At 56.0% G+C, this 20,477-nt stretch overlaps 2 protein-coding genes across 2 annotated transcripts in view; one reads left to right on the plus strand and one right to left on the minus strand.

The window, feature by feature from the left end:
* Nucleotides 1-7,740: 7,740 nt before the first annotated feature.
* LOC138824321 (putative transcription factor Ovo-like 1) lies at nucleotides 7,741-17,823 on the plus strand. The gene is made up of 4 exons (XM_070018128.1): nucleotides 7,741-8,126; nucleotides 13,938-14,155; nucleotides 16,022-16,211; nucleotides 16,493-17,823. The coding sequence occupies exons 1-4, from the start codon at nucleotides 8,027-8,029 to the stop codon at nucleotides 16,786-16,788; spliced, it is 804 nt and encodes a 267-aa protein (XP_069874229.1). The 5' UTR covers nucleotides 7,741-8,026; the 3' UTR covers nucleotides 16,789-17,823.
* Nucleotides 17,824-17,890: 67 nt separating this feature from the next.
* The window catches only part of LOC138824195 (golgin subfamily A member 6-like protein 25), a 47,331-nt gene continuing 44,744 nt past the window's right edge, over nucleotides 17,891-20,477 (minus strand). The window contains exons 3-4 of the mRNA XM_070017851.1: nucleotides 20,185-20,382; nucleotides 17,891-17,971 (exon numbers count right to left, since the gene is read on the minus strand). The gene's annotated coding sequence lies outside the window, so the exon portion shown is untranslated. The remainder of the gene's footprint in view (nucleotides 17,972-20,184; nucleotides 20,383-20,477) is intronic.

Raw genomic sequence — 20,477 nt, forward strand, 5'->3', positions numbered from 1 at the left:
TGGCACCAAGCCCCAGGGCTCCTAAGAGGTGGAGCTGCCTTTCTTTAAAAAGCCCCTGACACACACCTGCCATCTTGAGCCCTCTTGGGTGTCCAGGGTTCCTGGATGGGCCATGGCTGCCAGCACTGGTGTCTGGGGAATAGAGGGTGACAGGCGCTCATGTGCACCACTTTGTTGTTTGTGTGTCAGGCCTGGAACTTGAACTTGGGGTTTGGGCACTGTCCCTGAGCTGCTCTGCTCAAGGCTAGTGCTCTATCACTAGAACTCCACTTCTGTTTTTGTGGCTAATTGGAGATAAGAAGCTCATGGGCTTCTTTGCCTGGGCTGGCTTTGAACCAGGATCCTCAGATCTCAGCCTCCTGACTAGCTAGGATTATAGATAGGCGCTACCAGCACCCAGCCAGATTTTCTTTTGAGGCAAAGAAAATTCTGAACTTAGCGGTAATGGTTGTGAGACTCAGGAGACTTAACAACCATTGAACTGTATTCTTTACAAAATAATGGATTTAATGGCGTGTAAATTATATTTAAATAAGTGATTTAAAATGGTATTACAGGGCTGGGAAGGTGGCTCAGTGGTAGAGTGCTCGCCTTGCATGCATGAGGCCCTGGGTTCGATTCTTCAGCACCACATAAGCAAAAAGAAAAAAGCCGGAAGTGGCACTATGGCTCAAGTGGTAGAGCGCTAGCCTTGAGCTGAAGAGCTGAGGGAAAGCACCCAGGCCCAGAGTTCAGGCCCCACGACTGGACAAAAAAAAAAAAAATGGTATTACAAATGGCATCCCACATACAGAACTACCAATGGTGGAGAGGAAACATTTAAACTAACCCAAATGTCACAGTGAAAGGCACTGTCAAGAACACAGAATCAAATCAGGGCAGGGAGTTTAGCTGGGCATCAGAGGGGCCTCTCTGAAGAAAGGACTTGAGTGGGGACAGGAAGCCTGTTACCTGGCAGGAAATGCCGCAGACAGGAGCCCTGGGAGAGGCTCCTCTGGGACGGGGCTTCAGCAGCCGGGGAAGGAGAGGGCCAGCGGGGTGCTACGGTGCTGAGAGGAGGCCAGTGAGGCGTGAGTTCTCACCAAATGTGGGGGCTGGCTGTGCGGCTGGGGACAGGTGAGCGGTGGCTTGGCACTGCCATGGGAGCTGCTGGGATTTGGTGGTGGACATGACGTGGGGGGGAGGGGCGGGACAGTGAGCTTGTTTCAGGCCTTGAGCGCTTGGAGGGTGGGAGCCATAGCCAACCACAGGGCTCTGATATGGCCGACCGAACTCCTTGGTGCCCTCCGCCCCGGGAGCTGAGATGGCACAAAGCTACCTCCTCTGCCATAACCACAAAGGGTATGACACCCTCTAACAGTCCCCAGTGACCCTGCTCACACACGCAGAGGCCCGAGACAGGAATTCCCCCAAGAGATGGAACAGTCTGCTAACGTTTGAGCCAACCAGAGGCTTCATGTCTGCTGTAAAGCCGAGTCCCTTGGCAAAGGCTGCAGTTCTTCAGGACAAAAGCCAATTTGAAGCACAGTTTCCCCCCCCTTCTTTGTGTTGATACTGGGACTTGAACTCTGTGCCTGAGTGCTGTCCCTGAGCTTTTTCTGCTCAAGGCTAGAGCTCTGCTTCAAATCACAGCTCTACTTCGGGCGTTTGGCTGTTTAGAGATAAAGGGTCTCACAGATTTTCCTGCCTGCACTGGCTTTGAACTTCCATCCTCAGATCTCAGCCTCCTGAGTAGGATTCTGGGTGTGAGCCCCCGGTGCCTGGCTGATCCAGTGTCTTAACTGCTGCGAGGCAGGACTAGAAGCCCCACTTCATATAGGAAGTGATACTTTCACAGGTGAAACCGAGGCTCTGAGAAAGCAGGTAGCTTTGCTCAAGTTCCTAGACACTAAGCGTGTCTGCAGCGGGATCCTTCCTGAGGGTCTATTCAGCACATCTCCCATGAGCCTTTGAGCCTCCAGGATCCCCTTCACACTGCCATCCCAGCCTGGCTTCTCCAGATTTTCCTCAAAACAGGAAGGGCTGGTCTGGCCTTCTCCCCCATCATCCAAATCCCACCTGAGTGTCTCTGGAGCCTCAGGACGGGAGCTAAGTATGAAATCTGGGAGCATGTGTCCACCTTTGCTGCAGCTCCTTAAACGCCTCTGCCCACTGTACCGGCAACAGCTGACCACTGAAGCCTGGCACCGGTGCCTCACGCCTGTTAATCCTAACGACTCAGGAGGCTGAGATCTGAGGCTCGCCATTTGAAGCCAGCCTGGGCAGAAAACTCTGTGAGACCTTTATTTCCAAATAAACAAAAAGCTGAGGTGAAACCTGGCTCAAGTGGGAGAGCACTAGCCTTGAGCAAGAAGCTCAAGGACAGCACTCAGGTCCTGAGTTCAAGCTCCAGGACTAGCATGAGAGAAATAGAGATAAACAGAGATAGAGACAGAGACAGAGGGAGGGAGGGAGAGAGAGACAGGGAGGGAGAAGAGGGGGAAGGGAAAAGGGATGAGAGAGAGAGAGAGAGAGAGAGAGAGAGAGAGAGAGAGAGAGAGAGAGAGAGAGAGAGAATGTCCACTCAGGTCCTCCTGGCTGTTTGCAGGCCACCACCGTGCTCAGACCATTGTAGTGGCTCCATTACTGGTCTTTCTACTCCCACCAACACACATAAGCCCATTCACCTGGTAGCAGGTCCGGTGGCTTTGGGAGCCAATGGAGGGCCCCTGCCTCTCCTGCTTCACCCCTCCCCTTCAGCATGCAGTCAGGGGCCCTGGCGCCCACGCTTCCCCTGCTGGCCATGCTCTTACCTGCTCTGCACAGCTGGCTCCAAGCTCTCACTGCCATCTGGGCGCCTACACGGGCTGCCATCACTAAACTGGTCTGTGTGGCATAAGTTCCTTATTTCTTTGCCTTGCATTGCAGACTCCCCAGAGACCAGCATGTAGTTGGAACCCACAAAAATACCTGTTAATGGAATTAAGATAGGAAGAATGCCACCTGGCTGGCCTCATGCCTATGAACGGTGACAGAGCAGAGCCTCCGGGCCTCACGCTGCTCGGCGCTGAGCTCCAGGCTCACAGGCCTTATGTAAGGCCAGAGTTGCTCCGTTGCCCACAAACTGCAGCCTGTAGATCAAATCTGACCCTCAGAAGTGTTTTTTTTTTTTTTGGGGGGGTCCGGTTGTGGGGCCTGAACTCTGGGCCTGGGCGCTGTCCCTCAGCTCTTCAGCTCAAGGCTAGCACTCTACCACTTGTGCCACAGCGCCACTTCTGGCTTTTTTTTTTTCTTTTTGCTTATGTGGTGCTGAGGAATCGAACTCAGGGCCTCATGCATGCAAGGCAAATGCTCTTACCACTGAGCCACCTTCCCAGCCCCACAAGTGTTTTGTTTGGCCCAGTCTATTTTTGTTTTTATGCCTGTACTGAGGCTTGAGCTCAGGGCCTCTAGCTTGCTTAGCTGGCACTCTACCGTTTGAACCACGTGTCTGGTCCTGCTTTTTTGCTAGTTAACTGAAGATGGGATTCTCATAGCCTTGTCTGTGTGGGTTGACTTTTAACAGCCTTCATCCAGATCTCTGCCTCCTAAGTAGCTAGAATTTTATAGCTGTGAGTCACCAGCCCTGAACTATTTTTAAGTTTTTTATTAGCATATATTAATTGTACAAAGGGTTTCATAGTGATATTTACAAAGTACCATGCATGATGTACTTTGATCATATTTACCCATCTCTCTTACCCTCCTTTCTCACTTTTAAGGTTTTTTTCTGAATTTCATTCTGTTCTTCTTGTATACATTATTGCACATATGTACATGCCATAGGTCCTGGGGCTGTCCCTGAGCTTTTGTGCTCAAGGCTAATACTTTACCACTTAAGCCACAACTCGGCTTCTGGCTTTTGGGGAGTGAATTGGAGAGACAAGTCTCACGATCCTGGTGCTGATGGCTCACACCTGTAATCCTAGCTACTCAGGAGGCTGAGGTCCAAAGATTGTGTTTCAAAGCCAGCCTGGGCAAGAAAGTCAGTAAGACTTTTATCTCCAATTAACCACCAGAAAATCAGAAGTGGCACTAAGGCTCAACGTGGTAAAGAACTAGCCTTAAGCAAAAGAGCTCAGGAACAGTACCATGCCCCGAGATCAAGCCCCACAACCAACAAAAAATATTTAAAAAGTGTTTCATGGACTTTTCTACCCAGGCTGGCTTTGAGCCTCAATCCTCAGATCTCAGCCTCCTGAGCAGCTAAGATTACAGGTGTGAGCCACCTACACCCAGCCAACTAATGTACTTTTAGCATGCTCATTTCCATCGTCCTTTATTTCCTTTTTTCCCTTCTGCTGGTTCTTCACTTAGAAAACAATCCTTCTTTTACAATCATGTCATATTTCTGTTGTTTGTAGGTCTAACCCAGTTTGCTTATTTATTTGTTGGAGTGGAACCAGGCTTTAACTCAGGGCCTTGCTTGTCTTTTTCACTCAAGCCTCTCAGATCTGTGTCCATGGACTGGCTTTGAACTGTGATCTCAGCCTCCTGAGTAGCTAGGATTACAAGTGTGTGCCACCCAAGCCCAGCTTCTGGCTTTTTAAAATTGGAGATAAGAGTCTCACAGATACAGGGACATGAGACATTGCCAATTAATCACAGAAAAATCCAGAAGTATCACTGTGGCTTAAGTGGTAGAGCACTAGTCTTGAACCAAAGGAGCTCAGGGACAGCATCTAGGCCCAGAGTTCAAGCCCCAGGACTGGCAAAAAAAAAAAAAAAATATATATATATATATATATATAGACTTTTCTGAATCAGCTGGCTTGAACCTCAATTCCCAGATCTCAGCCTCTTGAGCAGCTAGGATTACAGGTGTGAGCCACCAGTGTTCCAGGCTTGAACCCTGGGTCTAAGCACTGTCCCTCAGCTCTTCAGCTCAAGGGGAGCGCTCTACCACTGGAGCTACAGCGCCACTTCCGGTTTTCTGGTGGTTTATTGGAGATAAGAATCTCACAGCCTTTCCTGCCTGGGCTGGCTTTGAACGGTGATCCTCAGATCTCAGCCTCCTGGGTAGCTAGGATTATAGGCATGAGTCACCGGTGCCCTGCTTATCTTCGTTTTTAATGTGAGTAAACATTAAAAAATAGTTTTAACATACAAATCTGGATCTCCATTTTTTGTGGCCATGTCTGTCTTACCTGAACCACATACTTGTGATTGCCTTGTGGGTGGGCATGTTCTCCACAGTACCCACCACTCCTTTGTCTTCCCAACAACTAGAATCATTTCCTTTTTATTACTAAGCTGGCACTATCATTTTCCATATCATAAGGAGATCTGCTGTGTAGCCGTCATTATTACCACTTGGAACATGAAAGAGGAAGTAGGATACTGGACGGGCACTTGAGGCTCACACTTGAGGCTGAGACCTGAGGATCATGGTTTGAAGCCAGCCTAAGTGGGAAAGTCTGTGAGACTCTTATCTCTGATTAGCTAGCAAAAAACAAAAACACAGAAGCAGAGTTGTGGCTCAAGTGGTAGAGTGCCAGCCTTGAGAAAAAGCCTAAAACTACCAAGGGCCTGAGTTCAGGTCCTAGTACCAGCATGGGAGAGAGAGAGGGAGGGAGAAAGCGTGTGGTGTGTGTGTGAGAGAGAGAAAGAGACAGAGAGAGAGACAGAGAGAGAGAGACAGAGAGAAAGAGAGAGAGAGAGAGAGAGAGAGAGAGAGAGAGAACAAAGAAAGCAAAAAGAAAAAGGTCCATGATCAGAGTGGAGCGTGGAGAGGGAAGGTTTGGGATAGGCAGAATCCCTGGAAAGGAAGGAAGGGGAGGGGATAAACACTACAGCCTAGAACCTTCTTCTTTTTTTTGGGGGGGGGGGTCTGGTTGTGGGTCTGAACTCTGGGCCTGGGCGCTGTCCCTCAGCTCTTCAGCTCAAGGCTAGCGCTCTACCACTTGAGCCACAGCGCCACTTCCGGCTTTTTTCTTTTTGCTTATGTGGTGCTGGGGAATCAAACCCAGGGGCCTCATGCATACAAGGCAAGCGCTCTACCACTGAGCCACCTTCCCAGCCCCCCTAGAACCTTCTTGCAAGAGCTCCTGTCCTTCCTACTAATGCTAGGAGGTATGTGACAGAATTCTCACCGGACAAACTGGAAAGGCCCTTGGACACCTTCTCCTTCAATGAGCAAGAATCCATCTGTCCCCAAATTCCATCCTTCCCTCACCCACAGGCTCAACAGACTGTGCAGAGACTACAGGCCTCCCTGCTTTCGAAAGAATGCCACCTGCAACCAGAAGTCTGAGAACTCACATCAGCCACTTCATTTCTTCTTTTTTTGGGGGGGGAGACTGGGGGGCACACTACTTGAACCACACACTACTTCATTTTTACTTTTAGTTTGTTTTCAGAGAAGGTGTTTAGTTTTTGTTTTTCTGCCACTACTAGGGCTTGAACTCAGGGCCTTGTGCTTTCAACTTGGCTTTTGCAGCTCAAGGCTTAGTGGAGCCACACCTCTATGTCTGGCTTTTTTGGGGAGGTTAACTGGAGATAAGTTTCCTAGACTTTTCTGCCCGGGTTGGTTTGGAACCCTGATCTTCAGATCCCAGCCTCCTGAATGACTGCAATTCACCTCCTGCTCATGCTGACTCCTGACTTTTTGAACTGAGTGCATTCATTGGTCAGATTCATTTCCTCCCAATCTGTTCCAGCAACCATTTAATACTATATGATAAAGGGATTCAAATGTTAGGTCCCACCCTTACTCTTTAGGTTAGTCAATGAAAGAAGCACAGTCATGGCTAAAGTGCCATGGTTAAGTGGCTCTTGGTGGCCAATCAGCCCTCCTGGACAGGCGATGGGGGCGGGACACCCCCACCCCGGGCCTGGATGGATGGCGGCGAGGGGGTCCCTGGCTGAGTCTCTCGGCAGGTCACCAGCATTAGGAAAAAGACTAGGTCTGACCCATCCGGGGCCCCGACCCTCAGCCCTCCTCTGACCCTGGCTGCATCTGCGCTCTGGCAGTTTAGGACCAGGAGAGCCACTAGTCAAGGCTCTGACGTTTGGGGGCTCTCAGCCGACCCAATGCATTCGGCTAGTTCTCCGGTTTTGCGGTGTAGGCGGTCCCCGCCTCCCCGCCCATCGGCCCGAGCAGCTCCCCGAACACCACGGGGGGTGGCCCAGCGCGGATCTGAGGATCCCGGGTCGCCTGGGCGCAGGCCCGGGCCGTCTCGTCCCCTCCCGGCGGGAGGCTTCGCGCCTCCTCGGGCGCCCGGGGCTGAGCCCAGCCCAGTTGGGCGAGTTTCATTTCATCACCGCGGAGCGTGCGAGCGAGCGCCGGTGCAAATAACGTTGCCCTCCCCGCCCTCCTCTTTCCCGCCCCGTCTCCGAAACTCGCCGGGCTGGGAAGGCCGGGGCCGGGGAGAGGGGGCGGGGGGGGGGCGAGGCGGGGAGCCGGGCCGGCCCCGCGGGGGCAGCCGGGGCCGCTGAGAGCCCGAGCCGGCGCCCGCCGCCCGCCGCCCGCCCCCGGCCGGCCGCCCCGCCCGGGCCGCGAGGCCACCTCACCGGCAGCGGAATGGAAACCGGTTCGACAGGTAACAAATAGGTGGGTTGTCACCGTTATTTCCCAACGCATGCGCCATCGCTCTCCGGGCCACTCGGAGCTAATTAGATCCGATCCACACCCCCGCCCGCCCCCGCCCCGCCACCGCCACGCACCGCCGCGGGCCAATAAAGCGTGAACCCGTCGGGCCGGCTCGCACTTGAAGCCTCGCCGAGCCGGCCGCGGGGACAGCAGCCGAACCCGGAGACGCCGAGCCGCCCGGTGCACCCGGCTGCAGGGGCTCCGCTCCGGAGGGAGGACCGAGACCGTCGGCGGAGTGGGCTGTGGCGCGCGCCGTCCGGGCACCGTCTTTGCGCGGAGCGCGGGAGCCCCCGCGGCGCCTCCTGCCCCGGAGCCGGTCTCCACCCGGCCCGTCGCCCCGCGCTTCCAGCCCGGCCCGGGGGCCGGCGCCCAATTGAGTTACGGAAGCGCCCGGCGCGAGACTCTCAGGGTTCGAAAATGCCCCGCGCGTTCCTGGTGAAGAAGCCGTGCGTCTCCACGTGCAAGCGGAACTGGAGCGAGCTCCCGGACGAGGAGCGCGGCGAGATCTACGTGCCAGGTGCGGCGCGGCGCGGCGCGGCGCGGGAGGGCGGACCGGAGGGCGGGCGGGGGCCGGCCGTTGGGGCGCGGGGCTCGGCGCGGCCGTGGCCCCGTTAGCCCGCGCCGGCACGGGGCGGGGGGCGGAGGCAGCGGGGTGTGGCACCCCCGGCGACCCCCTCCTCCGGCCCTCACACCGTAAATCCAGAAAGCGGGGACGTCGATGGGGGCGGGCGAGGGGCCCCGGGGCGCCAGGGGGGAGATCAGCCCCCACACACACTAGGGGTCCGATCGGGGCTGGGGGCGGGTGCGGCTCCCGCTCGGCGAGGCGCGATTCCGGGAGCGGGGAGGGGAGAACGGGGGGGGACGGCGAGCAGCGCCCGCTACACCCGCCTGCCCTTGGAGACAAACGTGGGGTCCGGTCTCACCTCCGTTACCCACCTTCAACCTTGCCGAGGACGCCGGGAGGGGGGGGAGAAGAGGGTCCCTGGAGTGCACCCCACGGCCGGGGACGGGCCCCAGGAAACTGGTGCGCCCAGTTTATTTCGAGAAGACGCCTTGACAGCGTCCGCGTCCACTTGGAATGAGTAACCCGCGTTGTATCACACACACCCCCACCCGCTGCATCTTCCGGTGTCCTCGAGGCACTCCTGCGCTTTCGGTCCCCATCCTGCCCTTTTGGTGTGGAGGCGGCCGGTGCCTGGGCGCCCCGCTGCCCCGCGGTGGGGGTGGGGCGGGGGCGCGCTGCCCAGCGCCTCCAAGAGGGGGTGGGGGTGGGAAGAGGTGGTAATTAACCAACCGACTTTGACCCTTGATCCGCAGGCTCTCTGGCACCGCCCAGGCCTTTAAGAAAGTCGGGAAGTGAGGGCAGTGGGTGAGGGGCTCTGTGAAGCCTCTGGCCTCAGTTTCCCTCTTGGAAATGCTAGTGGAGATGTGTCACGGTGAGCTCTTTGTGGCCTGGCCTTCCAGGATCGCTTGGCTAGTGTCACTGACTTAACGTGTTCCCAAGAGGATAGGGCCACACTTCGGCAATCTCCTTAATTGGGGAATAGGCCCGAAGGCTGTGATGGCCCCAGTAGAGAAAAGGGAGGCCAAAAGGGAAGTAGTTGGTGGCTCTTCACCTGAGCTGTGGGCTCAGGACTCTAGTTCTTCCCTACCAAGGACCCTGGCTAGCTGACCAGTGCTCCACCTCCGGAAAAGCCACGGAGGCGGGCAGCCCCTTCCTTGCTCCTGCCTCCTCCCCAACCTGTGTTTGACTTGCTGCTTAGCTGCTCCTTGGGATCTGATAAACTGAACTTGGACTGTGTGAAAGGTGAGCTGAGGCTTGAGCCAGGCTCGGTGTGCTGTTATTTTTAGTTTTATTTCACATCCCAATCAGTACCAGATCATGTGTTGACTTTTATGAAGGACAAAGAAATTCCGTTTGTTCAAGTCTTGACTTCTTTGAGTCCTAGTGATTTCCTCACCACCCCAGTTCTGGTGCCCCTGGGACCCATCCTGTCAGGTGCAGAGGTGGCCTTGGGTGGTCCATGTCCCCTGCTGCTGCTCTTATCCAGGTGAGGGGACACACAACTGCTGGCTAGGGCAGGACCCAGCTAACCTGCCCATGTGCGGGACAGCTGCTGGTAAGAATTGCCCATAGAACTTCATTTCCCCTGCCTCTATCCTCCCCCCCCCCCCCCCCCGTCGTCCACTGGAGAGCTTTCCCACCCTTTTTGGAAATAAAGGAAACGTCCTCCGTCCACGCTTGGGTGCCTCATGGCTGGAGAGCAGGGGGTGTGTTTTGTGGTGGCTTGTCCCCTGGCTGGGCCATTCCATCACCAGCCAACCATGACCCCGGGAGCCAGCCCAGCACGTTTCCGTCACCCCTCCTCACAGAACCCTGGCACACTGACTGGTTGAGCACTGACCCCATTCCCGCTTTCGCACTGGGAGGGCCGGGAACGTGGTGGGAGCATGTGAGTTCTGTCCTTCCCACCAAGGCCCTCTGAGACCCTCAAGGCATCACGGGGACCCCTCCTGAAGGAAGACGGTTGGACTGTACTAAAGGTGTTGGGCCTGGCCTGGCAGCTGTAACTCACAATCGCACCAGCCTTTTGCATATAAAATTCTAGAGGTTGCCCTCCCAGAGGAGACTCCTTCAGCCCTGCTGTCCTCCCAAAGTGGAGGGGACAGCCCAAGCTAGAGGACAGACTGAGGGAAGTGTCCCACTGGTTAGGATGGCCAGCCCCACTCGCCTCTCCTCTCCTCTCCCCGTGTGGGCTTCTCTCCTTGATCGTGTCGGTATGGAGTAAGGCGGGGTTGGGGGGTGAGGGGTTTGCTGGCTCCCTGAGGATGAAGCAGGCACCTGTACCTATGGGTAAATTCCATGTCTTGGCTGGGAAAAGCTCCAGAAACAGCAGGTAACTAGTTTTGAGACTGAGCTTAAGGCCAAGGCCCTTGGACACAGCCTGTACCCAGCCTGAAAGCTGGAACTCCAAGATCATCCTACAGACGTTCCAAACTCCAGATACCGCCCCCCCCTTTTTTTTGCTAGTCCTGAGGCTTGAACTCAGGGTCTGAGCACTGTCCCTGAGCTTCTTTTGCTCAAGGCTAGCACTCTACCACTTGAGCCACAGCATCACTTCTGGCTTTTTCTGTGTATGTGGTACTGAGGATCCAAACCCAGGGCTTCATGCCTACTGGGCAAGCACTCTACCATGAAGCCATACTCCCAACCCCACATCCCTACTCTGAGTCTCCCCTATGCCACTGATCCCGCCCCACAAGCCCCAGAGGCTAGCCAGGCTTTCCTTCTGTAATGCCATCCAGACAGGCTCTGCTGCTGGCTTGTGTGGGGATTTGGTGGACGTTTCCAGGCTGGGTAGGAGTAACCCAGGAAGTCAGATGTGCCCTCCTCATGGGACTTGGCAGGGGGGGGGGGATGTGGAGAGACAGGGCCTCCACTGAGTATTGCAGCGATGGCTGGGAGCGTGGGACAGTGAAGGAGGACTCAATAGTCATCACTCCAGGGAGTAAGGCAGTGAGGCTGGGAGAGGGACGTCAGCCAGTACACGGGGACGGAAGGCATGCCAGCAGTGGACCAGTTGGGACTCTTTCCTGTCCCATGGGGCATGATCACTTAAGCCACTAAACTGTCTGAATTAGGGTGTCCTGAGGCAGAAGTGGCCAGACTGTCTGTCCCAGAAAGCAAGCGGCCTCAGAGAGTGAAGTCTGGCCAATGCTGGTGCTGGTTCTCTGTCCCCTCCGGGCACTCAGACCTGTGCAGGTGGGAGCTACAAAGGAGACTCAGTACAGCTCCTGCAGCTTGAGGGCCAGGCGCCGGGGTGAAGGGACCAGTTCTAACTTTGTTTTGGATGCTGAATGAAAAACATCAGCAAACGGGACCAAGTTTATTGCTCTAAAGAAGAATCTGGCACTAAATAGGAGAGCAATAGGCTAAGACAGGAGGCCACCTGTGCCCACTAGCTGAGGTTGTGACTTCATAACACACGCACTAGAATGGACCTCCACCCCAGAACCCAGGTGGTCAGCTAGGGACTCAGGAGGCTTGCTGTATTGTCCCCAGAGCCCTGGCCTGTCTAAGGTAGGACCAGGCACTGGACAGTGGCTGAGCCAAGAGCCAGCTGGAGGAAACCCAGCAGACTCTAGAGAGAGGAGGAGGAGGGGGAGGGGAAGGAGGGAGAAGGCTGGCTGGGCTAGCCTTGTCACTCCATAGCTGTGGGCAGGGGATGAGCGGTCACAGTGGCCACCACCTTACCGGAAACGTCTAATTAGGAGATGGAGCAGCACCAGCAGGGCCCAACCAGTTCTACCTCCCGCCTCCTGCCACTCAGGACCAGCGGATGACACACCAATGCACACTCCTTGTGCGTGCGGCCCGGCAGGGACACACGGGGGTGGCAGGGAGACAGGTCTGACAGGGCTTCTGGGGTGAAGGAAACCTCCCCACCCTAGCAGCCTCTCGAGCCCCACAGCGAGCGTACACCTTGTCCTCAACAGCAGCCTTTCCAGGGTTTTGTGGGAAGGCAGAGACAGACAGGCCAGCAGGAGATTCCTCTCCAACGAATAGGCGTGGGTCCTTAGACCTGCCCCCCGCCCCCCCCCCCCCCGCCTCCTCTCCATGGAGCTGTAGAGCCCAGGGTGACAGCTTGCCCCGTCCGGAGCTCAGACCGAATGACCTACTGCCACGGCCAGTCTGCATGACCACGCTCAGCTTTGGGCCACCTCACTCACACAATTCCACTAAATGACAGACAAGGGTAGAGGCCTGTGTGCTTCCACCTAGGCTAAGAAGAGGGAATTTTCCTCCATTTGGGACTTTGAGCCAAGGTTTCACCATTGGCTGGTAAGCGGGCACCGGAGCCAGCCCGCCACCCATCTCCCCCCCAGGCCCCCCCCCCCCCCCGCCTAGGTCAGGTCCCCTTGCCGTTTACCAGGGTACCCAGGTCTCAGAAAGCATGGCTAAGAGCTGGGCCCTCAGAGAGAGGTGGGGTGCCAGCTAAGGGCTGGGTCCAGGTGTGGTGAATCAACCCTGGAATGAGGTGGCTCATTAAAGTCCCCGGTCAGACGGACGCCATCGCCAGCAGAACGGGTTCTGGGCGGCACGCAGGCGCATTCTTCTCTTGTCAGAACTTTGTTGTGTTTTGAGGGGGCGAAAGCTGGGTTGCTCCCCGAAACTGCAGTGTTCCCCACTCACCCTTCCTCCACGATCACATCCTCTTTGGCTCTGTTTAGCCAGGGACAGGAGGTGAGGGGAGAGCCTGACCCTGGTGGGGGGGGGGGGCTGACATTACAAATCCACACTCCCCCACCCCCACACCCCAGGTCCCTCTGAATCAGCCTTTCTGCCCACGTCCCTCTTTTGTCCTTCTGAAGCTTGGGAAATGCCCCCTTGCTTCTTGGTTCCAAGTACAGAGTTGGAGCTCAGGTTAGACTGATGATCTGAAATTGTGGTTGAAAGCTTGAGACCGTTGGGCCTGGCTCTGTTGGCTTTGAGACCTGTTGCCTGGGTGCCGCTGTTTCTTTCATGTCAGGACCTGGGGCGCAGGGTCTGCAGCCAAGCTTCCCTGGCCCGCTTAGTATGAGGTGTGTGCCGAGGGGAGCGGCCTTGCCAAAGGGCTGCCAGGTATCGGTGTGCACTGCCCGAGGGAGCCCAGCCCCAGTGCGTGGCGGCGCACAGCGGTCCCCAGGGGAGGCTTGCGCAAGCGCAGGGCGGGCAGCATCCACCTGCTGCGCCCTGACCTCCTCCCTCTCCACCCACCTGGCCTGTTTGTCTACCAAGCTGGGCTCAGCCCCAGCTGACAGCCAGAGCCCTGATGGGCAAGGGGTACAGGAGGGCTAGGGCCCCAAAGGCTAATAGCTACATCTGCCCAAAGGGGAGGCACACGGGGGGGGGGGGGGGCTAGATCATCCCACCCCGGCACCCTCTGGTGGCCAGGGCAAGCCTCAAGGAGAGCTGTCCCTGGCCAGAGCTCCCACGGTGCCCTTTGTCCCAACAGAAGTGAGGACAGGCCTGGAATCCAGAGGGACTGGCCGAGGTGGGGCGCTCGGACAGTGCAGGCGTAATTGGCAGGGCACCTCGTCCTCCCAGTTCCGCTAAGACACAAGTTATTCAGCCAGCAGTGGCATTTGGCTGGCGTCACCTGTAATTACCTTAATGGGGCAGGAGGGAGGCGCAGGTGTGGTCAGGCTGCTCCATCCCCCTCCCCCCCAGCTCTGCCCACATGCCTGCAAGGGGAGGAACAGAAGCTTCTGGTTCCAGCCACCTCCGACACTGCACGGAATCCTCTTGTCTCCCCACACCCTCACCTAGCTGCTCTTCTCTCCTCAGTGAGCCTGGGCTTCTGCCCCCCACAGCCCTACCGGGAGCCAGAGCCTTCGGTGGCTGAAGCTCCTTCCTGCCCCCTGGCTTTGGACATGAGCCTCCGTGACTCCGGCTACACTGTGGCCCCTGGGCCCTGTGTGGTGGCCCAGCTGCCCTCGGAACATGTGGGCCGCCTGGCAGACCCACAGGTCAGAGACCAGGGCTTTCTGCGCACCAAGATGAAGGTAATGGCTCTCCCACGGTCTCTAGGGTCCAGAGGTGGGCAGCACCCCGCGTGCAGCCCACACAGAGTGTCAAAAAGCATGAGACAGGCCGGGGAGGACCAGGGCCCTGGGCTGAGGCAGAGAAGAGAGCTTAGCTGTCATGGGAAGGGTCGGGGAGAAGCGGGTCTGCAGTGGGACGCCTCGCGCTCTGGGGGTCCCCATCTGGGGCATCCAGTTTTATTTTGTGCCACAAGAGGCAAGCAGAGCCGTGGGAAGAAATACCTCTTCACACACAAGTCCTGAGTCCAGCCCAGCTGCCGCCTGGCCTCGGGTCCAGCCCCCCAGGGAGCATGAGGTCTGGAGTTGGTGCGGCAGTCAGCTGTTCCTTGAGGCATGTGGCCGTGGCCACCTTGCCCAGGTGTGCCATCTCCAGCCCTGTCAGTGTGCCAGGCAACCCCCTGCCCCTCCCCCATACCCAGCAGGAGTGTAGATGCCCAGCTTCCATGGAGAACACTGGCAGCAGGCTTGCCCTGACTGGGTTGGCATTCCTGACTGCTCCAGAACCTGAGGGCATCTGCCAGCAGTGACCTAGCGGAAGGGTGCTCCTCTAGCTCTCCCGTGTGCGAAAGACTGCAGTCAGCTGGCCCAAAGAAGACTACCCCTTCCCCTCCTACCTACAGGGGTCAAGTGTGCTGTAAGCACAGGGGACATGCTCCATAGTTAGTGACAGCCAGCCAGAGCCCTCCTGACTTTCTATCCCTCACCCCCCACCCCTGCCAGCCCTCCCCTACCTCTCACATCCCTGTGAATAGGGGGAAGAACCTGGGGCAGGGCAGCCGAGGAGTCAGAGCACCGAGTCTGACCCACAGAGTCAGCTAGCTGCATGAGGAAGCTGGAATTCAGGAATGGCCAATGACAGGGCCCCCCACAGAGCAAGGCCACCTCTGGGTGTGAACAGAGGTGTGTCTCCCTGGGCCAGCCATTCAGTTTGTCCTGTGCTTGGCCACACAGAGCAGCACACTTGGCGGGAGATCTGGTAGCTCCTGGGACTTGCTTCAGGTAAAGGAGAAAGGTGGCAGAATAAGATTCTCACTGAGTAGCAGGCACCGGCCCATGATATTGAAATTTCCTGTCGTTAAAAAAAAAAAAATCCTAGGCAAGAGAATGGCAAAAGGGAGCACACCAACGCCCTGGCAATCAGACCTGGATGGAGGCCAGCTCAGGGAAGTCACAGCACGGGAGGCCACCACAGGGACCATAGTGTGGACTTCTTCCCTGTCTCAAAGGGCAGAGGAAACTGTGCAAGGCACGGGAATCTCAGGGAGACCCAGCCACAGCTGAGGGCGAACCCCCTCACGCGCAGATGCCTGGTGGTACAATAGCCACTTATGGATGATCATTCAAGCCACAGCTCTCAATGGTTAAGGAAGGCTTAGGTGGCAGCCTCAGAAAGAGATGTGGGGAAAGGAAGCTGGATGAAAGACCCAAGCGTTTCTTCCCACCCGCACACTGCCTCTCTCTTAGCAGACAGCATAGGCTCTGGGCACTGGAGGGCCTCTGCTAGGGGCTGGCATGTGTGCTCCTTCCCTGCCAGCCCACCGTCACAGGGGTTCTGGAAATCTGTCACAATACTGTCCTTGCAGGGGCCAGTGGCTCATGCCTGTAATCCTAGCAACTCTGGAGGCTGAGATCTGAGGACTGAGATTCGAAGCCAGCCCAGGCAGGAAAGTCCACCCGACTCTTATTTCCAATTAACCAGCAAAAATCCAGAAATAGAGCTGTGGCTCCACTGGTAGAGCACCAGCCTTGAGCAGAAAAAGCTAAGGCCCTGAGTTCAAGTACCAGTGCCAACACACCAAAAAACCAAACAACTGTCTTCACCCACAGGTGACCCTGGGGGACAGTCCCAATGGAGACCTCTTCACCTGCCACATCTGCCAGAAGACCTTCACCTACCAACGCATGCTGAACCGCCACATGAAGTGCCACAATGACGTCAAGAGGCACCTGTGCACCTACTGCGGGAAGGGCTTCAACGACACCTTTGACCTCAAGAGACATGTCCGAACCCACACTGGTACGTGGAGGCCTGTGGCCAGGAGGGAGACCCCAGACCTACCTGGACAGGTTCAAGTGGGAGGCTGCCAGCAGCCTCCTTGGTGATGGGGCCTAGGAGAGCGCACAGCCTCCTGGGTTCACAGATGAGGACTTGGGACTCGAGGCTCACTGGGGAAATGAGTGTTAACTAGGCCTCATCTGTCCCTCCTCTACCCCAGAGGCGGGTGTCCTGACCTTTCTGTGTCTGGACACTGCTGACAGGCTCCAAGGTCCCCTGATGTCGGCCCCTGTCCTCTGCAGGTGTGCGGCCATACAAATGCAGCCTGTGCGACAAGGCCTTCACGCAGCGCTGCTCCCTGGAGTCTCACCTCAAGAAGATCCACGGTGTGCAGCAGCAGTACGCGTACAAGGAGCGCCGGGCCAAGCTGTACGTGTGTGAGGAGTGTGGCTGCACCTCCGAGAGCCAGGAGGGCCACGTGCTGCACCTGAAGGAGCACCACCCTGACAGCCCGCTGCTGCGCAAGACCTCCAAGAAGGTGGCCGTGGCCCTGCAGAACACCGTCACCTCCCTGCTGCAGGGCGGCCCCCACCTCTGAGTACCCAGGCTGGGGTGATCCCAGAGGGGCCAGGGGCACCTCTGCTACCCGGCCAACCCACCCTCCCATGGCCTCTTGCCCAAATACCAGTGATCAGGACCAGAGCCCCTGGGCCTTGGGCTCCCACAAGGCACCTCCTGATCACGCAAGCCTACCATTGATGGTGCTCCTTCCTCCATGTTTGACTTATGGACAGAGGCTGCTCTGAGTGTGGGAAGACATGGGAATGTCTGGGCAGGGGTGAGGCCAAGCAAGCCCAGCACTGCCTCCTCGTAGCAGGACTTCCTCCCCAAAGGAGAAAGACCAGAGGGGACCCTGATGCCCTTCTGCAGAGCCCGGGTCCCCGTGGACAATGAGTCAAGAGCACCCTTGCAAACAGCAGTGGGGGAGGCTGGCAGCAGCAGGTTCTAATGCTCAGGGTTCCAGAGGGCTCTGCCCTTCTGACAAAGAGGCACATGTTTGCACAGCTCTGTGTGTGTGTGTGTGTGTGTGTGTGTGTGCACGCGTGTGCCCAAGCAGCTACATGTGTCCTCTGTTTTTTCTCGTTGTATGTGGGTTCCCACACGTGTGTATTCCTGTGCACGGGGGTGCACACACGTGGCCTCTCGGCATATCACCTCATTCTTAAACCAACCACAAGGTGCCAAGGAGGTTTTATTTCCTTTTTTGTAAAGATGACAAATGTACAGATATTAATATATTTTTGGTGCCCATGGCGATTATTTTTAAGAGAGGGTTGGAGCTGGCTTTTCTCCACCCCCGCCCCCTGTGGTTCTATTTATCCTGGACATTTCAAACCTCCTCTGTGCCTTGGCTCTGGGGTGGCTGTGCCAACCCACCCCCCTGATCTTTGAACATCCAACCAGAGACCTTCCAACAGCCCCACACTGAGGGTGGAACACTCCTTCTGTCCTTCCTCTTCTGCTGGACAGAGCCTCACCTCTCCTGCTCCTCCCTCCCCAGCCCTCTCTCCTTCATGAGGCCCCAGGTGTCCTGTCCTGGTGAGCCTGTGCACTCCTGATGGACAACTCACCGTGTCTGAGGCTGAGGGCGGGTCCCGCGGGGGCATTAGGGGTCAGCCAGGTGGATGGCAAGTCTTTAACACTGAGTCTGCTGCCTGAAACACCAGGCGAGTACAGGACCGAGCTGGAGGGCTGGTCCTCTTCTGGATGAGTCAGAAACCCTAGAACAGCAGAAAAAAAAGGGGGCAAGGGGTGGTGGTGGTGGATAATAACATCAGAAATGTCTAGAGGGAGAAGAGGAGGTTAACAAGATTTCCCCGTGGCCTGGCTGTTTGGCACATGGCTGGGATTTTGAGCAGCTGTTCTGGTTCTCTCCTCGGAGAGAAGAGTGAGGAGGCCTGTTGATAACGGGGAATGAGGTTGTAGGTCAAAGTGGGGGTGTGTCTTGAGGGTCAAAGGAGACAGACCTGGAGCTACATGTAGCCAGCCTGCAGGAGAGTCAGCGAGCCAGACTCACCAGATGGCCACCTAGTGTGGCAACCAAGCCCCATCAGACCCTGCCGAGGCATCCCCCACCCAGAAGACCCGGTGTGCGGCACAGACCCCACTGTGGCCCCAACCTCAGACTGACCCTAGAGGGAGGAGATTTCTTGTTCTGTATCTGAACTATTGTATAGACCCACTCTGAAGGCTTGTTTTCATTTTACTTTAATTGTCTGGGGAGTTGCTGTATTCTCAAAGTCCTACAGGTTATCCCAAAGCTCTGTTTGTGTTTACATTTCTGTACCCCTGTGCTCACTGACAATCAGAGATAGCTGTGAGGCTCTGTGTTGTAACTGTCTTATAACTTTCCCTCCACCAATTAAAATCAGATCGCTAATGTTTTCTGTATTTTAGGGGAGGGTTGTGTTGTCTTGGGTCTCTTTCACTACCACCACCATTATCACACCCATAGGGAAACAAACCCATCAAAACAATTGTCTGTAATCCTAATTCAGGAGGCTGAGAGCTGAGCATCACAGTTCAAAGCCAGCCTGGGTAAAAAAGTCTGTGAGATTCTTTTTTTTTTTTTTTTTGGTCCGGTCGTGGGGCCTGAACTCTGGGCCTGGGCACTGTCCCTCAGCTCTTCAGCTCAAGGCTGGCACTCTACCACTTGAGCCACAGTGCCACTTCTAGCTTTATTCTTTTTGCTTATGTGGTGCTGAGGAATCGAACCCAGGGCCTTATGCATGCAAGGCAAACGCTCTACCACTGAGCCACCTTCCCAGCCCTGTGAGATTCTTATCTACAATCATTACCAAAAAGTCACAAGGGAAGCTATGTCTCAAGTAGTAGAGTGCTAGCCTTGAGCAAAACAGCTAAGTGGTAAACACCAAGGTCCTGAATTTAAGCCCCAGTATCCAAACATTTCTCCTTCATGGTTACCACTGAGCTTAAGACAAGAACCTGACGCAGCTGGATGATATGACCTGCCGGGCCTCCGTCAGTCAGAGCCTGCTAACCCTGGTCCAGTCTATTTTTTTGTTGTTGGTTGTAGGGCTTGAGCCACAGCACCACTTCTGGATTTTGAGTGGTTTATCAGAGATAAGAGTCTCACAGGGACTTTTATGCCCAGGCTAGCTTTGATCCGAGATCCTCAGATCTGTTTCCTGAGTAGCTAGAATTACAGTATAGGCATTAGCCACCAGTGCCCGGCTCCAGCCTGCTCTTTAAGGCAGCAGCAGCGGAGGAACACATACCCCCTCCTCAGCCAGTGCTCAGCAAGTGTCCTGAGATGCCAGCAGCCTTCATCTCTTCAGTCACTTGGGGCCCTAAGAAGGGTGCCAGGATTAAACCAAAGGAAGGGAAGTCACATTCCCAAAAATAGGGCACAACACATATCAATTCCAGTTAGACACCTAGCGATGCCTCGCCACACACCGTGCTGGTCTGTGCCAGGCGCTCCCGAAGGTGCTTCTGCAGAGCAGTTCAGTATCCTCTAGCCACTTGAGGCCAGTGCTGGGTCTTTTGTTTTGGCAGTCACTGTCCTTGAGCTTTTCTGCTCTGCTCAAAGCTAGCACTTTACCACTTTGAGGCACAGCGCCACTTCTGGTTTTCTAGTGGTTAGGTGGAAATAAGAGTCTCACGTGGACTTTTCTGCCTGGGCTGGCTTTGAACCATGATCCTCATATCTCAGCCTCCTGAGTAGCTAGGATTACAGCTGTGAACCACCAGCCCTCAGCTGCTGGTGCTGTTCTTACCTCCACGCTTAGAAGACAGTTGTTTAGAGCTGGCCCAAAGCCTTACAACCAACTAGGAGAGGAGCTGGGAGAGCAACCAGCCTGTTTGGCTCAGATATTATGCTCAGATGCGCTGCACGCAGCCACTAGACAACCAGGAGAGGACCCAGAAGGCACCTCTATGTATTCACACTAGAAGGTAAGTGGGAGATTACCTGGCCTTGCCCATCACCGAAGTAGAATCATTCTGGGAGACTTGACCACAGAGGACCCTGGTCCAGGATCCCTCCATCATGCCCCTGCCAGATGGATGAGCAGGAGGAGGAGGAGGAGGAGGAGGAGGAGGAGGAGAGCTTCCAGGCTAGGGCCATTGGCGTACATCCTGGGGGGTGCAAGGGGGCTGGCGCTGGGCACTGTGAAGAGAGAGCAAAGCACTGTTATAACCTCTGGCTCACTATGAGGAACCTGAGTACTGGACAGAGCCCTGGCCACCAGAGAGGATTGCTTT

The sequence above is a fragment of the Dipodomys merriami genome, unplaced genomic scaffold (assembly GCF_024711535.1).
Source record: "Dipodomys merriami isolate MVZ:Mamm:240054 unplaced genomic scaffold, mDipMer1.0.p SCAF_128, whole genome shotgun sequence".
Taxonomy (NCBI): domain Eukaryota; kingdom Metazoa; phylum Chordata; class Mammalia; order Rodentia; family Heteromyidae; genus Dipodomys; species Dipodomys merriami.